Source organism: Narcine bancroftii, chromosome 4 (genome assembly GCF_036971445.1).
Source record: "Narcine bancroftii isolate sNarBan1 chromosome 4, sNarBan1.hap1, whole genome shotgun sequence".
NCBI classification, from domain to species: domain Eukaryota; kingdom Metazoa; phylum Chordata; class Chondrichthyes; order Torpediniformes; family Narcinidae; genus Narcine; species Narcine bancroftii.
In genome coordinates, this window is record NC_091472.1 from 207,712,464 (window position 1) to 207,736,921 (window position 24,458).

Sequence of the window (24,458 nt, forward strand, 5' to 3'; positions counted from 1 at the left end):
GCAGGGGGCAACCTCTGTACCTGCAGGAGTGTAAGGGAACCTGCCAATCAGTCGGCCTGAATGGATCAAGCCCCACCCGGTCGGGTGTCAATTACCTTCCGGTATATAAGGCTGCGCTGGCCTCCTGAGGCCTCACACTTGAGTTGCTGCAGCCACAGCCAGCCTGTCTCTGTGGAAGTTTTTGTGGATTAAAGCCTGTTGTTCAGTCTTTACCTTGTGTGTGTCTGATTCTGTCTAACAGTGCACCACAATTTAATCCACAAAATTTTCTCACGGCTGCCATGGAAAAACTCCTGAGCGCAGGGAGCCTCGAGGTTGACCCATGCCACCCAGAAGTCCAGACACGCTTCAAGATCTGGCAGCACGTTGTCGAGGCAATCATCAAGGCACACGAGGGCGACATCCTGAACTCTGATTGGAAAAGGTTGCTCCTACTCTGGTCAAAGCTGGGACCCCGTGCCTTCCAGGGGACCCAAAGGCTGCTCCATGTACAAGAGTGCAATGGACACTCTCAAGAACTTGCACAAGGCCCCCATGAATGTGGTCTGTGCAAGGTTCCTACTCAACACCCGAGCCCAGAAACTCGGGAAGACGGCTGAGTCTTACCTGGGACACTTGCGAGAGTTGGCCCAACTGTGTCTGGCTGAACCCAGGGTGGTGTTGAGGAGGTCGAGAGGCTGATCCAGGATGCCTTCGTCCAAGGGCTACGCTCAAGGGCCATCCAGCAGAAACTGCTGGAAGACAACATCTATGCCCTAACCAGGACTGTGGAAGTGGTCCAAACCCTGGAAGCAGCAGCCCTGCACGTCGAAGCCTTCGATTCCAGGATCCCCCCCCAGGCTCCCTCATGGTCCTCTCACACTGCAGCTGCAGCCCCAGGCCGAGCTGAGGAGGAGAATGTCGCAGCGGCAGGTACCCGGCACCCCTGTAAATACTGTGGGTCCTGTTGTGGGTCAAATCGACGATTGCGCCAAAACTGCCCAGCTCGGAACCAGTATTGTTCCTGATGCGGCAAGAAAGGCCACTTTGCAAAAGTATGCCTCTCGAAACCTTCCGGCAGCTCAGCGGCCCTCTATGACCTCCCTACCTCCCCCACAGACCCCCCCCATGTGCGCGTGCTGGGTGGAGGCATTGTCCCTGCGATGACTTCTGCCTTCCCTGACTTCGACCGCGCAACATTAGGCCCCACCAGCAACCTTCGCACCATGTGCCCCGAGCATCTGCACCAGTCTTTACCCTCACTGAGAACTACAGTGACGCCACTTCCGGTTCATGGCATGATGTCACTTCCGGCTGACATAACAACGTCACTGCCACTGGCTGTGATGATGTCACTTCCCCCAGTGCAGTGAACACGGCTGGAGAAGGAGGCCAGCCACGCAGTGCCTCCCCACGTGCTGCCGCCATCTTGGGCCAGGCAGCACCCAACACGGAGGGCCCCCGATGATGTTGAGAATGACGTGGTCAATACGGCAATGACTAGGCCACCCTACCAACGCTCCCCACACCTCCGGAGGCCATCGGCTACCGCATGCTGTACCTCACAACCGTGTCGACATGGTCAACATGGGTTATGACCAGGCCGCCGTACTGACACTCTCAATCCCTCTGGATAGCAATGACTCCGAGATGGTCCTGGCCGCCACCACGCTGACCAGGGACATTCCCCACGATCTCAGGAGCTCGATGATGGACATGTGAGTCAACGGGCAGGTAACAAAGTGCCTGTTGGACAGTGGCAGCACCGAGAGCTTTATTCACCTCACCGTGGCCCACTCCCTAAGGTTAAAGATCCACCCAACCACCTGCTCGATCGCCCTCGCCAAGCATAAGACTGTTGGTACCCTCGCGTGCTACTCGGTCAATATAACAGTTGGAAGGGAGATTTACACAGGGTTCAGGCTCCTGATAATGCCCAAACAATGCGCACCACTCCTCCTGGGCCTGGATTTCCAGTGCCACCTGCAGAGTATCACCCTTGCCTTCGGGGGCCCCAACCTCCACTCACATTGTACAGTACGCCAACCTACCAGCCCCGGCCAACCTGCGGCCTCTCCACACTGTGCATCACCACACCGGCGCTCTTTCCACATCTTGTGCTAGGCTGAAAGCCGATCGGCACCAGAAGTAGGAGCTCTTGCACTGCAGACAGGAACTTCATTAAGGCGGAGGTGCGGCGACTCCTGGCGGAAGGCATTATAGAGCCCTGTAACAGCCCTTGGAGAGCCCAAGTCCTGGTGGTCAAAGGGGGGAAGTAAGCCGAGGATGGTCGTAGATTACAGCCAGACCATTAATCGGTACACCCAGCTTGATGCCTATACCCTGCTGAGGATCGCCAACACGGTCAATGAGATTGCCCGTTACCGGGTTTTCTCCATGATTGACCTGAAGTCAGCATATCACCAAATCCCTATCCACCCGAAGGACAAGCCCTACACCGCCTTTGAGGCGGATGGGCATCTGTACCAGTTCTGCCGGGTTCCTTTTGGGGTCACAAATGGGGTCTCTGTCTTCCAGCAGGAGATGGATCACATGGTAGACCAGCACAAGCTGAAGGCGATGTTCCTATATATGGATAATGTCACTATCTGCGGCCGTGATCAGCAGGACCACGATGCTAACCTGGAAAGATGCCTCCAGACGACTGCAGAGCTGAACCTCACACAACAAGGGGAAGTGTGTGTTTAGCACCACCCGCCTTCATGGCCACCGTCATCAGGGCCTTGGGGCAGATTTTCACCATGTTTGGCTACCCCACCTTCATCCACAGCGATCGGGGGTCTAGTTTCATGAGCGACAAGCTGTGCTAGTACCTGACGGCGAGGGGTATTGTGACCAGTCACACGACAAGCTATAACCCAAGAGGCAACAGGCAAGTGAAATGCAAGAATGGGGTGGTCTGGAAGGCAGTCCTCCTGGCTCTCAGGTCAAAAGGGTGGGCTATTATATTCTGGCAGGACGCCCAGCCCAAGGCACTCCATGCCATTCAGTCACTGCTGTGCACGGCTACCAACAAGACCTCTCATGAACATCTGTTTTCATTCCCCAGGAGGTCGTCGACTGGAATGTCACTCCCAGCTTGGCTCACGTACCCAGGACCAGTGCTTCTGCGTAAGCATGTATGGACACACAAGGCTGAAGCCTTGGTAGAGCAGGTGTTCCTCCTTCATGCAAACCATAACTACGCTTACGTGAGGTTCGGCAGTGGCAGGGAGGATACCGTCTCAACCAGGGACCTGGCACATTTTGGGAGTCACTTTATTTTCTTCACTTTATTTCTTCTTTTCTGGAGAGGGCTGGTATTCACCTACTGGCCACTACTCCATCAATAAAGTGAAGAAAATACAAAGATCAAGAAAAGCAAAACATAACAAATAAAAGATAAAGTTGTGGAGAAAAGAAAGAAAATGGCACTCAAGAAGGAAAAAGTAAAAACAACGGGAAAAAAAGAAAAGACACCAGAAGAGAAAGGAGAAGGTCTAATCTGCATGAAGAAACAGGGAGCCGTCGTGGAGAAAAGAGCCCGTTCCCCAAGGTTGGTGACGACCCTGCAGAGTCGCGACCTCCCGACCACTGGAATGCAAAAATGGCTCTCTGAGCCAAACAAAAGTGCGCAACTGAGGAAAAAGAGAACACCGACAGGAGGGGGGGCCAGCTGAGGTGCAAGCAAACACAGCGCAACCAGCTGAGGGATGCCAGACACCAAGGCTCTTAGCTGGAAGAAGAGGAAAGTGACAGGAAAGGGAGTGATAGAAAAGAAGAAGACTAGCCCAGAAGAAGAAGCCCAGCAAAGTGAGACAAGCAACTCAACAAGAAAGTCAGAAGAGACACAGATACAAGGAAGAGAAGTAGAAGACACAAACACAGGTGCAGACACAGAAGAAGAGGAAGAAGAAGACCAAGCTCTGCACAGAGAAATAGAAAGTAAAATAGATGGACAGTATATAGATAAAAAAAATTTCAAGAACAAATGAGAGCATTAAAAGAATGGTTGACATTAGAATTTGGTGAAATGAAAAGTACAGAAGAAAAAGTGAGTAGAATAGAGCTGGTCATGACAGAAATAGGGAAAAGATTAGAAAATGTGGAAGAATGAGAAACAGCTGTCGAAATGGAAGTGAATGACTCAATAAGAAAATTGGAAGAAAGTGACAAAAAAGTTAAGATTCACAAGAGCTGTTAGCTCAGAAGATTGATATAATAGAAAACTATAGTAGGCAAAACAACATAAAGATAGTGGGCCTAAAGGAAGATGAAGAAGGCACAAGTATGAAAGAATTTATAAAAGAATGGATCCCAAAGGTCCTGGGAAAGCCAGAAATACAGGAAGGAATGGAAATAGAAAGGGGACACAGAACACTAGCCCCAAAACCACAGACACAGCAAAAACCAAGATCCGTTTTAATAAAATTTCTGAGATACACAAGAGAAAATATGCTGCAGAGGGCAAGGAATAAAATTAGGGAAAACAAAAAACCATTGGAATACAAGGGTCAAAAAATATTTTTTTACCCAGACACAAGTTTTGAACTCTTAAAGGAGTTTAATACAGCAAAATCGATCCTGTGGAAAAAAGGTTATAAATTTATGTTAAGATATCCAGCTGTACTTAAAATATTTATCCCGGGAGAGCAAAACAGACTGTTCTTGGATCCGGAGGAAGCACGAGAATTTGCAGAATGCCAGCAGGACAGAAGATGAAGAGATGTAACAAGAATGACAACAAACTACATATAAAGAAGAAAAAATAATGTATAAGTAAAACCTAAAGGAGAGAAGAAAAGGGTAAGTAAGGGAGAAGGGGGGAAAAAAGAGGATGGGTTAAAAAAATTAATAAATTAAAAAGAAAAAGAGAAGAAAAGAGGGGGAACTTTACTGTAATGTGAAGATAAAAGTCTTTCTGGAGGGGGTTGGGTGGGAGAGAATGACAGTCATTGCGAAATCAGTTGATACTTGCGAACGGGTTCGCAGTCCGAATGGAGAGGGGAGTTGTGGTTGCCTGGCAAGGGACAAGGGGTGACTCAGAGAGTGGAGGAGGGGGGGTAAACACTTGGGGTTAAGGGAATTTTAGATGTGGGAATAATGGAAATATTTTATGTTTTAGAAGTGTTGTCTTAAAATGTGTTCAAAAAAAGAAAACAAATGGATAAGGAGGAAAGGTGGTGATGAGGAAGCGGAAATGAAAGGTAAACAAAGTATGAAATGGCCATGTTGAACTATATGACTATAAATATTAACGGAATACATAACCAAATCAAAAGGAAGAGGCTGTTAAATTTACTGAAGAAAGAAAAAATTGATATAGCATTCGTGCAAGAAACACAAGAAATTAAGGGGAGATTGGGTAGGGCACGTAACGGCAGCATCATATAATTCAAAAGCCAGAGGAGTAGCTATATTAATCAATAAAAATGTACCAATCAAAATAGAAGAGGAAATAATAGATCCAGCAGGGAGGTACGTAATGATAAAGTGTCAGATATATTCATAATTTTGGAATTTGGTCAATGTATATGCACCTAATGAAGAAGATCAAAAATTTATGCCAAGATATCTTTGAAGATTGCAGATATGCAGGGGAATATACTGTTAGGAGGGGATTTTAACCTTAATTTGGACTCAAAGATGGATAAAACTGAAAAAAAGACTAGCAGAAAGAACAAAGTAACCACATTTATGGTTAAATCGATGCAGGAAATGCAACTTTTGAATATATGGAGGAGACAACACCCAAAGGAGAAGGAATACTCATATTGTTCGGGTAGACATAAAACATACTTAAGGATAGACCTGTTCCTGTTGACAGCCCACATCCAAGGGAGAGTTAGGAAAATGGAATATAAAGCTAGATTGTTATCGAATCACTCACCCCTGTTATTGGCAAAAGAGCTGGAGGACATCCCACCAAGAACGTATAGATGGAGATTATTCTCCATGCTACTTAAAAGACAGGATTTTAGAGAATTAATTGAGCGACAAATTAAAATGTACTTTGAAATAAATACAGAATCAGTGAAAGATAAGTTTATACTATGGGATGCAATGAAAGCGTTCATCAGAGGGAAGATAATAAGTTATGTAACTAAGATGAAGAAGGACTACAATTGGGAAATAGAACAGCTAGAAAGGGAAATAGCAAGTACATAAAAAGAATTAGCAATAAGGGAAGATACAACAAAAAGAAGAGAAGTAGCGGACAAAAAAATAAAATATGAAACACTACAAACATATAAGGTGGAGAAGAACATAATGAAGACAAAACAGAAGTAATATGAGCTAGGAGAAAAAATGCACAAAATACTAGCTTGGCAGCTTAAAACAGAACAAACTAAAAGAACAGAATTGGCATCAAGGAAAAAGGACAAACAAATTACATATAACCCAACAGAGATCAATGAAAACTTCAAGGAATTCAAGGAACTATATCGAACTGAGAATGAAGGGAAAGAGACAAAATAGATGAATTTCTAGCTAAAATTGAACTACCGAAATTGCAAGAAGAAGAGCAAAATAAATTAATAAAACCATTTGAAATAGAGGAAATACAGGATATATTAAAAAAACTACCGAACAATAAAATGCCGGGAGAGGATGGACTCCCAATAGAATTCTATAAAACATTTAAATTCCTCCTCTCCTGGAAGTAATGAACCAGATTGAAGAAACTCAAAACATGCCAGATTCATGCAAAACAGCAATAATTACAGTAATACCAAAGACGGGGAAAGATCCACTAACACCAACCTCGTATAGACCAATATCTCTACTTAACACAGATTATAAGATAATAGCTAAATTATTAGCAAACAGATTGGCCGACTGTGTACCAAAAATAGTAAAACTAGACCAAACTGGATTTATTAAGAAAAGATGAACAACGGACAATATCTGTAAGTTCATTAACTTAATCCATGCAGTACAAGGAAACAAGACGCCAACAGTGGCGGTTGCCTTAGACGCAGAGAAAGCCTTTGACAGAGTAGAATGGAATTATTTATTCAAAATACTACAGAGGTTCAACCTACCAGAGAAATATATTAATTGGATTAAAGCATTATATAAGGGACCATTGGCAAAGGTGACAGTAAATGGATATATATCAAACCAATTTAAATTAAGCAGATCAACTAGGCATGGATGTCCACTATCTCCCTCACTGTTTGCGTTAGCTATAGAACCACTAGCAGAACTGATAAGAACAGAAAATAAAATAAAAGGGATAAAAATAAAAGACAATGATAATTAAAAGATTTATAACAAACATGTACATCAAGCTGCAAGAGAAAGAGAACAATGAAATAAGCTGTTAACCAAACAAAAGTGGGAACAAGATTTAAACATAAAGATAAAAAATGAAAAATGGGAAAAGCTATGCTCCGGAACTATGAGAAATACAATAAACACGAGGTTATGCATGATACAATATAATTGGTTACACAGACTATATATCACACCCCAAAAGTTAAATAAATGGGACCTGACAGTATTAGATAGATGTTTTTGCTGTACATGCATGTGAGAAAGTGGAAAAGTTTTGGGAAGATCTAAATCAGGTATTAAATAAAATCACAAAAAGCAAGATACCAAAAAATCCAGAGATCTATCTTCTAAGTAAGACAAGTAGTAAAGAATTAGGCCTCACATTGGATGAACCACAAAAAAGATTTATTATGATAGCTTTAGCTGTAGAAAAAAAATGTATAATGTCAACCTGGAAATTAGAAGAGAGCCTGAGAGTACAGCAATGGTACATAAAAATGAATAAATGTATTCCATTGGAAAAAATAACATATAATTTAAAAAATAAAGTCACAGTATTCCAACAAATTTCGGAACCGTATATGGAACACAAAAGAGAGGGCCTACCGCAGACCTCCACCACCTAAAATGATAGAACGAGAAGAAGACGAAATGAACTGACCCAGTGTGTAAAAGTAGATGATACAATTTTTTTATTTATTTTCATTGTGTGTTGAACGTTTAGTGGGTAGGGAGGGGAGTGGGAAGGAAGGAGGGAAGGGAGGGGGAAAAAGGGGAGAAAATGACATTGTGTATATTCAAGAGGGAAATGTCTGTGTGTATTTTGTTTAATTATGGTTCATAGTGTGAAAAATTAAAAAAAAATGTTGTCATACATTGAGTTCAAAAAGGGAAAACTGAGAGATGAAAATGGAGAAAAGGGGAATGGTGGTGGTGAGGAAGCAGAAATTATATGTAAACAGAATATGAGATGGCCATGTTGAACTATATGACTATAAATATTAATGGAATACATAACCAAATTAAACAAAAAAGGCTATTAAATTTCCTGAAAAAAGAAAAAATAGACATAGCATTTGTGCAGGAAACACATCTAACTGAAGTGGAACATAATAAATTAAGAAGAGACTGGGTAGGGCACGTAACAGCAGCATCATATAATTCAAAAGCCAGAGGTGTAGCTATATTAATAAATAAAAATGTACCAATCAAAATAGAAGAGGAAATAATAGAACCAGCAGGGAGGTATGTAATGATAAAGTGTCAGATATATTCAGAATTCTGGAATTTGATCAATATATATGCACCTAATGAAGAGGATCAAAAGTTTATGCAAGATATTTTTTTGAAGATTATAGATATGCAGGGGAATATATTGATAGGAGGAGATTTTAACATTAATTTGGATCCAATGTTGGATAAAACTAGACAAAAGACTAGCAAAAAGAATAAAGTGGCCAAATTTATTGTTAAATCAATGCAGGAAATGAAACTTATGGATATATGGAGGAGACAACACTCAAAGGAGAAGGAATACTCATATTATTTGAGTAGACATAAAACATACTCAAGGATTGACCTGTTCCTGTTGTCAGCCCATTTCCAAGGGAGAGTTAGAAAAACAGAATATAAAACTAGATTGTTATCTGATCACTATAGATATAGAGCCAGAGGACAACCCATTAAGAAAGTATTGATGGAGATTAAACTCCATGCTACTTAAAAGACAGGATTTTAGAGAATTAATTGAGTGCCAAATTAAAATGTACTTTGAAATAAATACGGAATCAGAGAAAGATAAATTTATATCATGGGATGCAATGAAACCCTTCATCAGAGGGTAGATAATAAGTTATGTAACTAAGATGAAGAAAGACTACAATCAGGAAATAGAACAGCTGGAAAGGGAAATAGCAAGTACAGAAAAAGAATTAGCAAAAGGGAAGATACAACAAAAAGAAGAGAATTGGCAGACAAAAAAATAAAATACGAAACACTACAAACGTATAAGGTGGAGAAGAACATAATGAAGACAAAGCAGAAGTATTATGAGATAGGTTGAAAAACCCACAAAATATTAGCTTGGCAGGTTAAAACAGAACAACCTAAAAGAACGGTATTGGCATCAAGGAAAAAGGACAAACAAATTGCATATAACTCAACAGAGATCAATGAAAACATCAAGGAATTCTACGAGCAATTATACCAAACTGAGAACGAAGGGAAAGAAGACAAAATAGATGAGTTTCTAGCTAAAATTGAACTACCAAAATTGCAAGAAGAGGAGCAAAACAAATTGATAAAACCATTTGAAATAGAGGAAATACAGGATATATTAAAAAAGCTACCGAACAATAAAACACCTGGAGAGGTTGTACTCCCAATAGAATTTTATAAAACATTTAAAGATCAGCCTGGATCAGGCTGAAGATCAGCCTGAACCAGACTGAAGACCAGCCTGAAGATCAGCCTGGACCCGCCTGAAGATCAGCCTGGACCTGCCTGAAGACCCACCTGAAGATCAGCGTGAAGACCCGCCTGAAGACTCGCCTGAAGATCTGCCTGAAGACCAGCCTGAACCAGCCTGAAGACCAGTACCTCTCGGGACAATAGTAGTTTCTTTCCAACGGCTGGACTTTGTGAACCACAATCTGTACAACTGCAAGTCACTTTCTGAAAACCGGATACTGTGTTTCTCTTGATTTTTGCCTCTTTAAAACCCAATTAACTTTACTATTTTTTGTTATTTTATCATTTTTTAAATTAAATTTTCCTCAACATGATTATCCAACTGCACGAAAACCAACAAGGTCGGGTCAGATACAGCAATGAGCTCTCTGAACCCTTCTCCATTAACAATGGCGTGAAGCAAGGCTGTGTTCTCGCACCAACCCTCTTTTCAATCTTCTTCAGCATGATGCTGAACCAAGCCATGAAAGACCCCAACAATGAAGACGCTGTTTACATCCGGTACCGCACAGATGGCAGTCTCTTCAATCTGAGGCGCCTGCAAGCTCACACCAAGACACAAGAGAAACTTGTCCGTGAACTACTCTTTGCAGATGATGCCGCTTTAGTTGCCCATTCAGAGCCAGCTCTTCAGCGCTTGACGTCCTGCTTTGCGGAAACTGCCAAAATGTTTGGCCTGGAAGTCAGCCTGAAGAAAACTGAGGTCCTCCATCAGCCAGCTCCCCACCATGACTACCAGCCCCCCCACATCTCCATCGGGCACACAAAACTCAAAACGGTCAACCAGTTTACCTATCTCGGCTGCACCATTTCATCAGATGCAAGGATCGACAATGAGATAGACAACAGACTCGCCAAGGCAAATAGCGCCTTTGGAAGACTACACAAAAGAGTCTGGAAAAACAACCAACTGAAAAACCTCACAAAGATAAGCGTATACAGAGCTGTTGTCATACCCACACTCCTGTTCGGCTCCGAATCATGGGTCCTCTACCGGCACCACCTACGGCTCCTAGAACGCTTCCACCAGCGTTGTCTCCGCTCCATCCTCAACATCCATTGGAGCGCTCACACCCCTAACGTCGAGGTACTCGAGATGGCAGAGGTCGACAGCATCGAGTCCACGCTGCTGAAGATCCAGCTGCGCTGGATGGGTCACGTCTCCAGAATGGAGGACCATCGCCTTCCCAAGATCGTATTATATGGCGAGCTCTCCACTGGCCACCGTGACAGAGGTGCACCAAAGTAAAGGTACAAGGACTGCCTAAAGAAATCTCTTGGTGCCTGCCACATTGACCACCGCCAGTGGGCTGATAACGCCTCAAACCGTGCATCTTGGCGCCTCACAGTTTGGCGGGCAGCAGCCTCCTTTGAAGAAGACCGCAGAGCCCACCTCACTGACAAAAGGCAAAGGAGGAAAAACCCAACACCCAACCCCAACCAACCAATTTTCCCTTGCAACCGCTGCAATCGTGTCTGCCTGTCCCGCATCGGACTGGTCAGCCACAAACGAGCCTGCAGCTGACGTGGACTTTTTACCCCCTCCATAAATCTTCGTCCGCGAAGCCAAGCCAAAGAAAAGAAAGAAAGAAAAATTAAATTTTATTCACAGTAAAAGCCAACTCAGGCCATTTAAACTCAGCTGCCCAATTAAACCAATTAATTCTTCCCGTGTGGGAGGAAACTGGAGCCCCCGGAAAAGCCTATGCAGACATGGGAGAACGTACAAACTCCTGACAGACATCGCGGGATTCGAACCCAGGTCGCTGCCACTGTCACAGCATTGTGCTGACCTGCCGCCCATCCAAGGTCTGAGCTGTAGAGCGAGACCTCAGCAGAAGCAGAGTGCGAGAGAGAGGGCTGGACTATGTCGGCCACGAGGAGCTGGCACCTGGGCTGGGTCTCTCTCTCTCTCTCTGGGTAAACCAGGCTGGGAGAAGCTTTCATGTGGCTGGTGAGTGGTGGTGTGGCGAGCAGTCCATGAGCGAGAACACTCAGCAGAGGCACCGAGATCTAGGCCAGGTGGGTCGAAGGGGCTAGCGGCAGGGTTCAGAGGGGACCACCAGAGCAGACACCCCACCGTGACCAATAGCCGGGATGGAGGCCGTCTGCCAAAGACAAGCAAGTCCTTTCCAGCGCAGTCTTCACAAGCAATGGGCCGATTTACCGAGCCCCTCGCTCTGTTCATCCCCCACCCTACCCCACCCCCACAAGGAATGGCTCCCATCCCATACCTTCTTGGGGCACTGGATGTCACGGGCCAGGCTCATCAGCAGCTCATGGGAGATGGGGTCCACCAGGTTCAGGAAGGCCGTGTGTTTGTAAAGGACATCGTCCAGTGACGTGCCCTCCAATCCAAGGTCCTGCAGGAGACAGAAGGCAGCCAATCAGCAAACCAGTCACATGGTCCCCAATGAACCTGGGCTGCCGAGGGCCCCCAAATCCTTCCAGTTAGGGGAACATTAGGGAGAGCTTCTTCACGCAAAGGGTGGTGGGAGTATGGAACAGGCTGAACAAGCTGAATATAGGCTCATTTAGGAGAAGATTGGATTGGTACGTGGATGGGAGGGGTACAGAGGGCAGTGATCTGTGCAGGTCGATGGAACAAGCAGAATAATGGATTGGCATGGACTAGATAGGCCAAAGGATGTGTTTCTGTGCTGCAGTGTTCTATGGTTCAAAGCCAGGGAGTGGTGCTGGAGAATGTGTTGGTCCTGATGTAGTGTAGCAAGCTGGGGATACAGGCAGTGGATACACGAGGCATCCGGACTCTGCACCGCAGCCCAACCTGCCTGACCTGCTTCACCACTGAGGAGAGAAGTAGATGGAGCTGGATTTAATTAGTTGATTGTCACATGCCAACAAGAAATGATCACACAGCAAGCCACGCAAAGATAGTGCAGCACATTATCACAGGGCCAGTGGCCCGGGCTCAAATCTGGCACCTTCTGTCAGTGCTTTGTAGGTTCTCCCCCTGACCTGCGTGGGCTCCGGTCTCCTCCCATGTCCCAGAGACATACAGGATTGGTAGGTGAATGGGTCACGTGGGTGTATTTGGGTGCTTATGGGCAATATTCCCTCTAAATTTTAGTCATCAGTGTATGCAAAAATCTTCCCTTGTGCAAATGTTTCCTCCATTGTATATAGTTATGATTGACTACTGCATATATGGAGCTGGCCCGCCCACTGATGGCTCATACCCTATGACTCCTCCCGCATGGTCCTGGGCCATGAAGGTCAAGCCCCCTCTCCCTTCCCGCCAATTCCTATACCTGGATCCGGGCCAGGAAGGTTCTTCTGTACATTAAAACCTATCATTCCCTCAGCCTAGTCTTGGTGGTTACTAGTAGTGCACCTCACCATGCCAAAAGTACCTGTGCACTGAATGCCTCTGCATTCCAGATAATTTTGGCTCAGCCGATTTCTTATGGCTGAAAAAACTGTAAAGGCAGGTTTTAATGCAACGCAGGCACAGTGAACACCTGTTCTAAGACGGTCGTTTCTATCCATAACATGTCATGGAGAGAAAAGTGGGGTTGCGCTAAATCGGGGTTTCAAACTGGGCGAACCCCACTCTATCAACAGCGTGGAACTGTGGGCATCCACGTCCTAACAGCTCCATGGAGAATCCCCATCCTACCAGCAGCGCAGAACCGTGGGGAATCCCCCGCCATACCAGCAGCGCGGGACCATGGGGAATCCCCGCCATACCAGTAGCACAGGACCGTGGGGAATCCCTGCCATACCAGCAGCGCGGGACCGTGGGGAATCCCCGCCATACCAGCAGCGCGGGACCGTGGGGAATCCCCGCCCTACCAGCAGTGTGGAAATGGGGAATCCCCGTTTTACCAACAGCGTGGGACTGGGGGGAAATTCTGACCCTACCAGCACCTTTAAACTGGGGGTCAATGCCGTACCAGCAGCGTGGAACCGGGGGATTCACCACCATACCAGCAGCAAGGAACCAGGTGAATCCTGACTTACCAGCAGCGCAGGACCGGGTGATCCCTGCCATACCAGCAGCGTGGAACCGGGGGGTTTCACCACCCTACCAGCAGCATGGAACTGGGAGAATCCTCACCCTACCAGCAGTATGGAACTGGGTGGGTTTCACCACCCTACCAGCAGCATGGAACTGGGGGAATCCCCGCCCTACCAGCAGCATGGAATCCGGGAATCATCATCATAGCAGACCCGGGAGGGTATCACCGCCCTAACAGCAGCATGGGACGGGGGGGGGGGGGGGGGGAGGGGGGAATCTCAGCCCTACCAGCAGCTTGGAACCGCGGAATCACCGTCTTACCAGAAGTGTGGGACTGGGGGGAATTTCCGCCCTACCAGAAACGTAGAACTGCGTGTCACCACCCTACCAGCAGCATGGATTCCGGGAATCCCCGTTCCACCAGCAGCTTGGAACAGGGGGAATATCCGCCCTACCAGCAGTGTGGGATCGGGTGGATCCCTGTCCTACTAGCAGTGTAGGACTGGGTGAATCTCCGCTCTACCAGCAGCATGGGACCAGGAGGAATCCGTGTCCTACCAGCAGTGTGGGACCGTGGGGAATCCCCGTCCTACCAGCAGCGTTGGACGGGTGGGATCCCTGCCCTCCCAGCAACGTGGTTCCGGGGCATTCCCCGCCCTAACAGCAATGTGGGACTGGCAAAATCCCTGATCAACCAGGAGCATGGGGCAGGGTGAATCCCCATCATACCAGCAGTGCGGGACCGCGAGAATCCACGCCCTACCAGCAGCGTGGGAATGGAGAAATCCCCATCCTACCAACAGTGTGGGTCCAGGAGGAATCCCTGCCTTACCAGCAGCGTGGAAGCAGGGATATCACCGCCCTACCACCACCGCGGAACTGGGGGGTATGTATCCCTGTCCTACCAGCAGCGCGGAACTGGAGTAATCACTGCCCTACCAACAGCATGGGACTGGGGAAAACTCCGCCCTACCAGCAGCATTGATTCAGGGAATTCCCACTCTACCAGCAATGTGGAACCGGGGGATCTCAGCCCTACCAGCAGCATGGAACCGTGGAATCCCCATCTTACCAGTAGCGTGGGACCGGGGGGAATTCACGCCCTACCAGCAGCATGGAACTAGAGGTCACTGCCTTACCAGCAGCATGGAGCTGAGGGTCACCGCCCTACCAGCAGCGTGGAACCGTGAGATTTCAGCCCTACCAGGAGCGTGGAACCAGAGAACCCCGTCCTCCCAGCAGCGAGGGACCAGTGGTAATCCACGTCCTACCAGCAGCATTGGACTGGGGGGAATCCCCGCCCAACCAGCAGCATGGAAAAGGAGCTAATCCCTGCTCTACCACAAGCATGGAACCGGGGGATCCCAGCTCTGCCAGCAGCATGGAACCCAAGAATCCCCATCATAGCAGACACGTGTGGAATCGCCGCCCTACCAGCAGCGTTGGGGAAACTCTGTCCTACCAGCAGCATGGATTAGGGGAATCCCCGCCCTACAAGCAGCGTGAGACAGGGGGAAACTGCCCTACCAGCAGCAAGGATTCGGGGAATCCCATTTTACCAGCAGTGTGGGATTGGAGGAATCCCCGCCATACTAGTAGCGTCGGACCGGGAGGATCCCTGCCCTACCAGCAGCATGGGACGGGCGAAATCCCTGTCCAACCAGTAGCATGGGACAGGGTGAATCGCCATTATACCAGCTGTGTGGGATCGGGGGAATCCATGCCCTACAAGAGGAATCCCTGCCTTACCAGCAGCATGGAAGTGGGGATACGCCCGCTCTACCAGCAGCACGGAACGGGGGGTAATCACCGCCCTACCAGCAGCGCGAGACCGTGGGGAATCCCCGTCATACCTGCAGTGTGGGACCGGGGGTATCCCCGCCATGCCAGCAGCGTGGAACCGGGGGCAATCCCTACCCTACCAGCAGTGCGCAAAAGGGGGGAATCCCCGCCCTACCATCAGTGTGGGACCGGGGAAATCCCTGTCCTACCAGCAGCATGGGAACAGGGGGGATGTTCTGCCCTACCAGCAGTGTGGGACTGGAAGAATCTCTGCCATACCAGCAGCTTTAAACTGGTGGTTATTTTCCTACCAGCAGTGTTGGACCGTGGGGAATCCCTGTCCTATCAGCAGCGTTGGACCCGGGGGATTCCCCATCCTACCAGTAGCATGGGACTGGTGGGATTTTCCACCCTACCAGAAACAGGAACTGGGGGGGGTCACCACCCTACCACCAGTGTGGAACCGGGGGATCGCAGCCCTACCAGCAGCATGGAACTGAGGAAAACCCCACCCTACCAGCAGCATGGATCCGGGGAATCCCCGCTCTATCAGCAGCGTGGAACCGGAGCATCTCAGCAGTGTGGAAACGGGGTATCCCCGTCTTACCAGCAGTGTGGGACCAGGGGGGGGGGGGAATTCCGGCACTACCAGCAGCTTTAAACTGATGGTCACTGCCCTACTAGCAGCTGCAACTGGGTGTATCCCTATCTTACTACTTACCAGCATCATGGGAATGGGGGGATTCCCCGCCCTATCAGCAGTGTGTGACCTGGGGTAATCCCTGCCCTACCAGCAGCATTGAACCATGGAATCTCAGCCCTACCAGGAGTGTGGAAACTGGGAATCCCTGACCTACTAGCTTTGGGGGGATTCCACCACGCCCTACCACCAGCGTGGGATCTGGAGTTATCCCTGTCCTATCAGCAGTGTGAGTTGGGGTGGACCTGTCCTACCAGCAGTGTGGGACCATGGGGAATCCCCATCCTACCAGCAGCGTTGGATCAGGGGGAATCCCAGTCCTACCAGTAGCATGGAACTGGTCGGATTTCCTACCCTACCAGCAGCGTGGAACCAGGGGATCTCAGCCCTACCAGCAGCGTGGAACAAGGGAATCCCAGTCTTACCACCAGTGTGGGACCATGGGGAATCCCAGTCCTACCAGCAGCGTTGTACCAGGTGGAATCCCCGCCCAACAAGCAGCGTTGAACCATGGGATCTCAGCCCTACAAATAGCGTGGAACCGGAGAACCCCGTCCTACCAGCAGCGTGGGACCAGGGGTAATCTACACCCTACCAGCAGCGTTGGACTGGGGGGAGTCTCAGCCCAACCAGCAACACGGAATAGGAGCTAATCCCTGCCCAACCAGTGGCATGGAATCAGGGGTTCCCCGCCCTACCAGCAGCGTGGAACTTGGAAATCCACATCGTAGCAGACCCGGGGGGTATCGCTGCCCTACCAGCAGCGTGGAACTGGGGAAATCTTCGCCTTACCTGCAGCATGGATTCCGGGAATCCCTGCTTTACCGGCAGCATGGTACCGGGGAATCTCAGCCTTACCAGCAGTGTACAACCAGGGAATCCCTGTCCTACCAGCAGCGTGGAAATGGGGGTCACTGCCCTACGAGCACTGTGCAACCGGGGTAATCCCCATCTTACCACTTACCAGCAGCGTGGGACCGGGAGAATTACTGCCCTACCAGCAGCGTGGGACTCAGGAAAACCCCGCCCTACCAGCAGCATGGATCCGGGGAATCCCCACTCGACTAGCAGCGTGGAACCGGGACATCTCAGCCCTACCAGAAGTGTGGAAATGGGGAATCCCCATCTTACCAGCAGTGTGGGACCAGGGGGAATTCTGGTCCTACCAGCAGCTTTAAACTGTGGGTCACCACCCTACCAGCAGCGTGGAAATGGTAGTTTCCCATCTTACCACTTACCAGCAGCAGGGAACCGGGGGAACGCCGACTTACCAGCAGCGCAGGACCAGAAGAATCTCTGCCATACCAGCAGCTTTAAACTGGTGGTTATTTTCCTACCAGCAGTTGCGATCCCCCGGTTCCACACTGGTGGTAGGGTGGTGACCCCCCCAGTTCCAATTTTCTGGTAGGGTGGAAAATCCCACCAGTCCCATGCTACTGGTAGGATGGGGAATCCCCCTGGTCCAACGCTGCTGATAGGACAGGGATTCCCCACGGTCCAACACTGCTAGTAGGAAAATAACCACCATCCTACCTGTATGCTGAACCGGGGGCTTCACCACCCTACCAGCAGCATTGAACAGGGGGAATACCTGCCCTACCAGCAGTGTTGGACCGGGTGGATCCCTGTCCTACTAGCAGTGTGGGAGTGGGAGAATCTCCGCTCTACTGGCAGCATGGGACCGGGAGGAATCCCTGTCCTACCAGCAGTGTGGGACCGTGGGGAATCCCCGTCCTACCAGCAGCATGGGACGGGTGGGATTCCTGCCCTCCCAGCAACGTGAGACCGGGGGATCTCAGCCCTACCAGCAGCATGGAACCGTGGAATCCCCGTCTTACCAGCAACGTGGGACTGGGGGGAATTCCCGCCCTACCAGCAGCGTGGAACTGGGGGTCACCGCCCTACCAGCAGCGTGGAACTGGGGGAATCCCCGTCTTACCACTTACCATCAGCGTGGAACTGGGGGTCACCGCCCTACCAGCAGCGTGGAACTGGGGGTATCCCCGTCTTACCACTTACCAGCAGCGGGGAATCGGGGGAACCCCGACTTACCAGCTGCGTGGGACCGGGAGGTATCCCTGCCCTACCAGCAGCTCGAGACTGGGGAAATCCCTGTCCAGCAGTGTGGGAACGGACGAATCCCCGCCATACCAGCTGCGTGGAACCGGGTGTCTCCCCGCCCTAACTGCAGAGTGGGAACTGGGGGATCCCTGTCCTACCAGCAGGGTGGGACCGGGGGATCTCCTTCCTACCATCAGCGTGGGTTCGGGGGGGTTCCCTGCCGTACCAGCAGTAGTGAACTGGGGGGATCCCCGTCATACTTGCAGGTGAGACTGGAGGAATCCCTCCCCAACCAGCAGCATGGAATAGGAGCTAATCCCTGCCCTACGAGCAGCATGGATCCAGGGAATCCCCGCCCTACCAGCAGCGTGGAACCGAGGGTATCCCTATCTTACCACTTACCAGCAGCAGGCAACCAGGGGAAACCTGACTTACTAGCAGCGCAGGACCAGGTGATCCCCGCCATACCAGCAGCACCAAACCGGGGGTTTCACCACCCTACCATCAGCATGGAACAGGGGGAATCCCCATCCTACCAGCAGCATGGAACCTGTCCTACCAGCAGTGTGGGACCAGGTGGATCCCTGTCCTACCAGAAGTGTGGGACTGGAAGAATCTCCACTCTACCAGCAGCATGGGACCCGGGGAAATCTCTGTCCTACCATCTGGGTGGAACCGGGAGGTATCCCCACCCAACCAGCAGCGTTGAAACGTGAGATCTCAGCCCTAACAGGAGCATGGAACCGGAAAACTCCATCCTCCCAGCAGCATGGGATGGAGGGTAATCCACGTCCTACCAGCAGCGTTGGACTGGGGGGAATCCCCGCCCTACCATCAGCATGGGATTGGGGGGAATCCCTGCCCTACCAGCAGCATGGAACTGAGGGCAATCCCTACCCTACCAGCAGTGCGAGACTAAGGTCCTGAATTTAAATAAAGGGAATTATGATGGTATGAGACGGGAGTTGAGTAAGATTGATTGGGTGGTGTTTATGGTGGGGTTGACGGTGGATAGACAATGGAAAGCATTCAAAAATCTAATGGAAGAATTGCAGAAATCGTTTATACCGGTTTGGCATAAAAATAAACCAAAAGAGGTGACTCAACCGTGGATAACAAGAGAAATTAGAGACACCATTAGGTCCAAAGGGAGAGCGTATCAATTGGCCAAAAAAAAGTACCAAATCCGAAGACTGGGAACAGTACAAGATGCAGCAAAGGAGGACAAAGGGGTTAATCAAGAGGGCAAAAATAAATTACTAAAGTAAGCTTGCGGCAAACATAAAAACCAACTGCAAAAGTTTTTATAGATATGTTGAGGAAAAGATTGGTGAAATCCAGAGTAGGTCCCTTGCAGATAGAATCAGGGGAATATATAATGGGGAATAAGGAAATGGCAGATACAAATAACCTCCCAAGGATGTTGGGAAACATAGAGACTAATGCAAGGGAGGAGCTGAAAGAAATCTCTAAGGACATGGTCTTGGGGAAATTGAAGGGATTGAAGACCGATAAATCCCAAGGGTTTGATAATCTACATCCTAGGGTACTTAAAGAAGCAGATAGCAGATGATTTAAAAATTATTTTCCAGAACTCAATAGACTCAGGATTAGTACCCATGGATTGGAGGGTAGCTAATGTTACCCCACTATTTAAAAGGGGGGTAGAGAAAAAGTGGGGAATTATAGGCCGGTGAGCCTTACATCAGTAGTGGGCAAAATGATGGAATCCATTATTAAGGATGTAATAGCAGAGCATATGACTAGCAGAGAAGGGACAGAGTCAACATGGATTTACAAAAGGTAAATCGTGCTTGACAAATCTATTGGAATTCTTTGAGATGGTGACAGGTAAAATAGATGGGGGAGAGCCAGTGGATGTGGTGTACCTGGATTTCCAAAAGGCCTTCGATAAGGTTCCACATAAACGACTGGCATGCAAAATCAAGGCTCATGGGATTGGGGGCAAGATATTGATGTGGATTGAGAACTGGCTGGCAGATAGAAGACAGAGAGTTGGGATAAACGACTCATTTTCTGAGTGGCAGGCGGTGACCAGTGGGGTGCCACAGGGATCTGTACTGGGACCCCAGCTGTTCACAATGTACATTAATGATTTAGATGAGGGGATTGAATATAATATCTCCAAATTTGCAGGCGACACTAAGCTAGGAGGGGTTGTGTGCACTGAAGAGGGGGTCAGGAAGCTCCAGTGTGATTTGGATAAATTGGGGGACTGGGCAGATACATGGTAAATGCACTACAATCTGGATAAATGTGAGGTTATCCACTTTGGTAATACAAACCGGAGGGCAGATTACTATTTGAATGGCAATAGATTGGGAGATGGGGAAGTGCAGAGAGACCTAGGGGTTCTTGTGCACCAGTCACTGAAGGCGAGCATGCAGGTACAGCAGGCGGTTAAAAAGGCAAATGATATGTTGGCCTTCATATCAAGAGGGTTTGAGTATAGGAATAAGGATTCCTTACTGCAGCTGTACAGAGCCTTGGTGAGACCACACCTGGAGTATTGTGTGCAGTTTTGGTCGCCTTATCTGAGGAAGGATGTTCTTGCAGTGGAGGGAGTGCAGAGGCGATTCACCAGGCTGATACCTGGAATGGCAGGAACGACTTATGGGGAAAGATTGCGCAATTTGGGATTGTACTCGCTGGAGTTTCGAATATTGAGAGGGGATCTCATAGAGACCTATAAAATTCTGGCAGGACTGGACAGAATGGATGTGGAAGGGCTGGTTCCAATGGTGGGGGAGTCCAGAACCCAGGGCCATGGTTTGAGGATAATAGGCAAACCATTTAGAACAGAGATGAGGAGGAATTTCTTTACCCAGAGGGTGGTGAATCTGTGGAATTTATTGCCACAGAGAGCAGTAGAGGCAGGTTTATTGAATATATTTAAGAGGGAATTAGATATATTTCTTCAGTATAAGGGAATTAGGGGTTACGGAGAGAAGGCGGGGACGGGGTACTGAACTTTAAGATCAGCCATGATCTCATTGAATGGCGGAGCAGGCTTGAAAGGCCGAATGACCTACTCCTGCTCCTATCTTCTATGTTTCTATCTCTGACCTTCCAACTGCGTGGGAACAGTGGGATCCCTGCCCTCCCAGCAATGTGGGACTGGGGCATTCCCCACCCTACCAGCAGCGTGGGACCGCCAAAATTCCTGCCCAACCAGTAGCATGGGACAGGTTGAAACCCCATCATACCAGCAGTGAGGGAACGGAGAAATCCCCATCCTACCAGCAGCGTGGGACTGGGGGAAATCCCCACCCTATCAATAGTATAGGACTGGGGATATTCTCGCCCTACCAGCAGCGTGGAACCGGGGGCATCCCAGTCCTACTAGCAGCTTGTGACTGGAGGGAATCCCTGCCCTACAAGCAGCGTGGGGCCTGGGGGGAATCCCTGCCCTACAAGCAGTGTGGGACCAGGGGGGGATCTCTGTCCTACAAGCAGCATGGAACCTGGGGGGAATCCCTGCCCTACCAGCAGCATGGAACTGGGGGGCATCCCTGCCCTACCAGCAGCATGGAACCGGGGGAATCCCCGCCCTACCAGCATCGTGGGACAGGGGGATACCTACCCTACAAGCAGCGTGGGACCGGGGGGAATTCCTGCCCTACCAGCAGCGTGGGACCGGGGGGGGGGGGGGGGGGGGGTGGATCTCTGTCCTACAAGCTCTGTCTGCGTTATCTCGACAACAGCTCCTGGCAGGAGCGGAACCGTTGGCCGCTGTACAAGTTAAGCCTCGACACCAGCCTGGCTCTTGGTTGCGACCAGTGTCTCTGGCCGACCTGTGCTGCCAGAGATTCACGGTACCGCACTCCAGCCCTCGCTGACCTGCTCCGAGCCCCAGATCTGGGGACAGACAGGTTCTCTGGGTGTCTGGCAGACAGCGCAGGGTTAGATCCCAATTTGCGTTAACTCGGGTTTCACTGTTTGATGAACCACCTGTTTAACAGACTAAGTAGTTAACAGAAACAGTTAGCATTGTTTAAGGTCACTCACCTTTTAATTTCCTCTGGGGGCTAGTGGCAAAACGTGTACATCAGGGGTCATGGGCTGCAAGGGGCTGTTTCTATGCTGCATGGCTGAAAAAATAAACTGTGGGGAAGATACGTGCATGACTTCTCACCCTCTCTCGCTATGGTTTTGGATTTCAAGCGCTCCAGTAATTAGCCTTCACTCTAGAACCGATGGCACAGGAACAGACCTTTCATCCTATCTAGTCTGTGCCTCCACCTGCACCCGGACTATAGCCCTCCACACCCTTCCCATCCATATACCTGCCCTAATTGTTCTACTGTGTCAAAATCGTGCCCACATTTACCACCTCAGCCAGTAGCTTGTTCCACACTCCCAATACTTTGTGTGAAAATGATCCCCCATGTTCCCTCTAAATATTTCCCCTTTCACCCTTAACCCATGACCTCTAGTTCTTGTCTCAGCCAACCTCAATAGAAAAAGCTTGCTTGCATCTCCTCTGTCTATGCTGGATCTATCAGCATTTAGAGAGGTAGAATTTACTCAAGGATAGTCAGCATAGCTTTGTAAAGAAAGGTCGGGCCTCACAAGCCTAATTGAGTTCTTTGAGGAGGTGACGAAAGAAATTGATGAGGGTCAGGCGTAGATGTGGTCTATGTGAATTTCAGTAAGGTGTTTGATAAGGTCCACCACGAGAGACTCATCCAGAAGGTCAGGAGGTGGGGATCGGGGAACCTTGGGTATCTGGATTAAAAAATTGGGTTGCAGCAACAAGACAGAGCGCAGTGGTGGAAAGGAGGTTCTCTGCATGGAGGGCAGTGACAAGTGGAGGGCCCTTGCTCTTCGCGACTTTTATAAATGATCTAGATGATGATACAGAAGTTTGGGTAAATTTGCGGAATACACAAAGATTGGAGGAATTGTAGATGGAGCTGAAGGTTGTCAGAGGTTGCAATGGACCGAATGCAGTGTTGGGCAGAAAAATGGCAAATGGAGTTCAATCAGGACAAATGTGAGGTGATGCATTTTGGCAGGACAAATTGAAAAGCTGAGTATAGGGTTAACGGTCGGTTAATTAAAAGTGTGGACGAACAGAGGGATCTTGGGGTTCATGTCCATACATCTCTCAACGTAGATGCTCAGGTTGATAGGAGAGTTAAAAAGTCAATGGGATTCTGGTCTTCATTAATGGGGGATTGTGTATAAGAGTAGAGAAGTCATGTGGCAGCTTTATATGTTGCCTGAATTGGAGGGCATGTTTTATCTTCTTCAGGAGTTCAAAACTTATGTCTGGATAGAAAAAAATTTTTTGACCTTTGTATTCCAGTGGCTTTTTGTCTTCTCTTATTTTCTTCATTGCTTTCTCCAATATATTTTCTCTTGTTGTATATCTTAGGAATTTTACTAAAATGGATCTTGGTTTTTGTTGTGGCTGTGGTTTCGGGGCTAATGTTCTATGTGCCCTTTCTATTTCCATTTCTTCCTGTAATTCTGGTCTTCCTAGGACCCTGGGGATCCAATCTTTTATAAATTCTCATATTCTTGCCTTCTTCATCTTCCTTAAGGCCCACTATCTTTATATTATTTCTTCTATTATAATTTTCCATTATATCTATCTTCTGAGCTAACAGCTCTTGTGTCTCTTTAACTTTTTTATTAGATTCTTCTAATTTCTTTTTAAGTCCTCTACCATTTCTACGGCTGTTTCTCATTCTTCCACCTTGTCCACTCTTTTTCCTATATCTGACATGACCATCTCTAATCTATTCATTTTTTCTTCTGTACTTTTAATTCTTCTTTTTATTTCACTAAATTCTTGTGATTGCCATTCTTTTACTGATTCCATATATTCTTTAAAAAAAATATATCCATTGTCTTGCCTTTCCCTTCTTCTTCCATTTCTCTATGTTCTTCTTCTTCTTCCTCTGGGTTGGTCATCTGTTGTTTCTTTTTCTTTTTACTCTCTTCTTTCTTGTTCTCATTGTTTTCTATGTTCTCTTCTTCTTGTTGTGCTGTAGCTGTCATTCTCAGCTGTGGAGATCGACTCCTCAGCTGGTCCCCCCTCCCGTCAGTGTTTTTTTTGTCATGTGCATCGCGCATGCGTGACTCCTCGCGCATGCGCGGTTGCGCACTTTTGCTTGGCTCCGCGAGCCATTTTTGTAGTCCCGAGCTCGGGACTTCGACTGACCTTAGGGAGCC

At 48.5% G+C, this 24,458-nt stretch overlaps 1 protein-coding gene across 2 annotated transcripts in view; it reads right to left on the reverse strand.

The window, feature by feature from the left end:
• LOC138761517 (leucine-rich repeat-containing protein 75B-like) overlaps window positions 1-24,458 on the reverse strand; it is a 111,381-nt gene that overhangs the window by 17,398 nt on the left and 69,525 nt on the right. Inside the window, exon 2 of one of the 2 annotated variants that reach the window (XM_069933777.1) lies at window positions 11,964-12,092. In XM_069933777.1, coding sequence (XP_069789878.1) covers window positions 11,964-11,999 — 36 coding nt within the window. In that variant the 5' untranslated portion in view covers window positions 12,000-12,092. Of the gene's footprint in view, window positions 1-11,963; window positions 12,165-24,458 lie in introns of those variants that run through there. The other variant, XM_069933778.1, reaches the window with a different exon arrangement.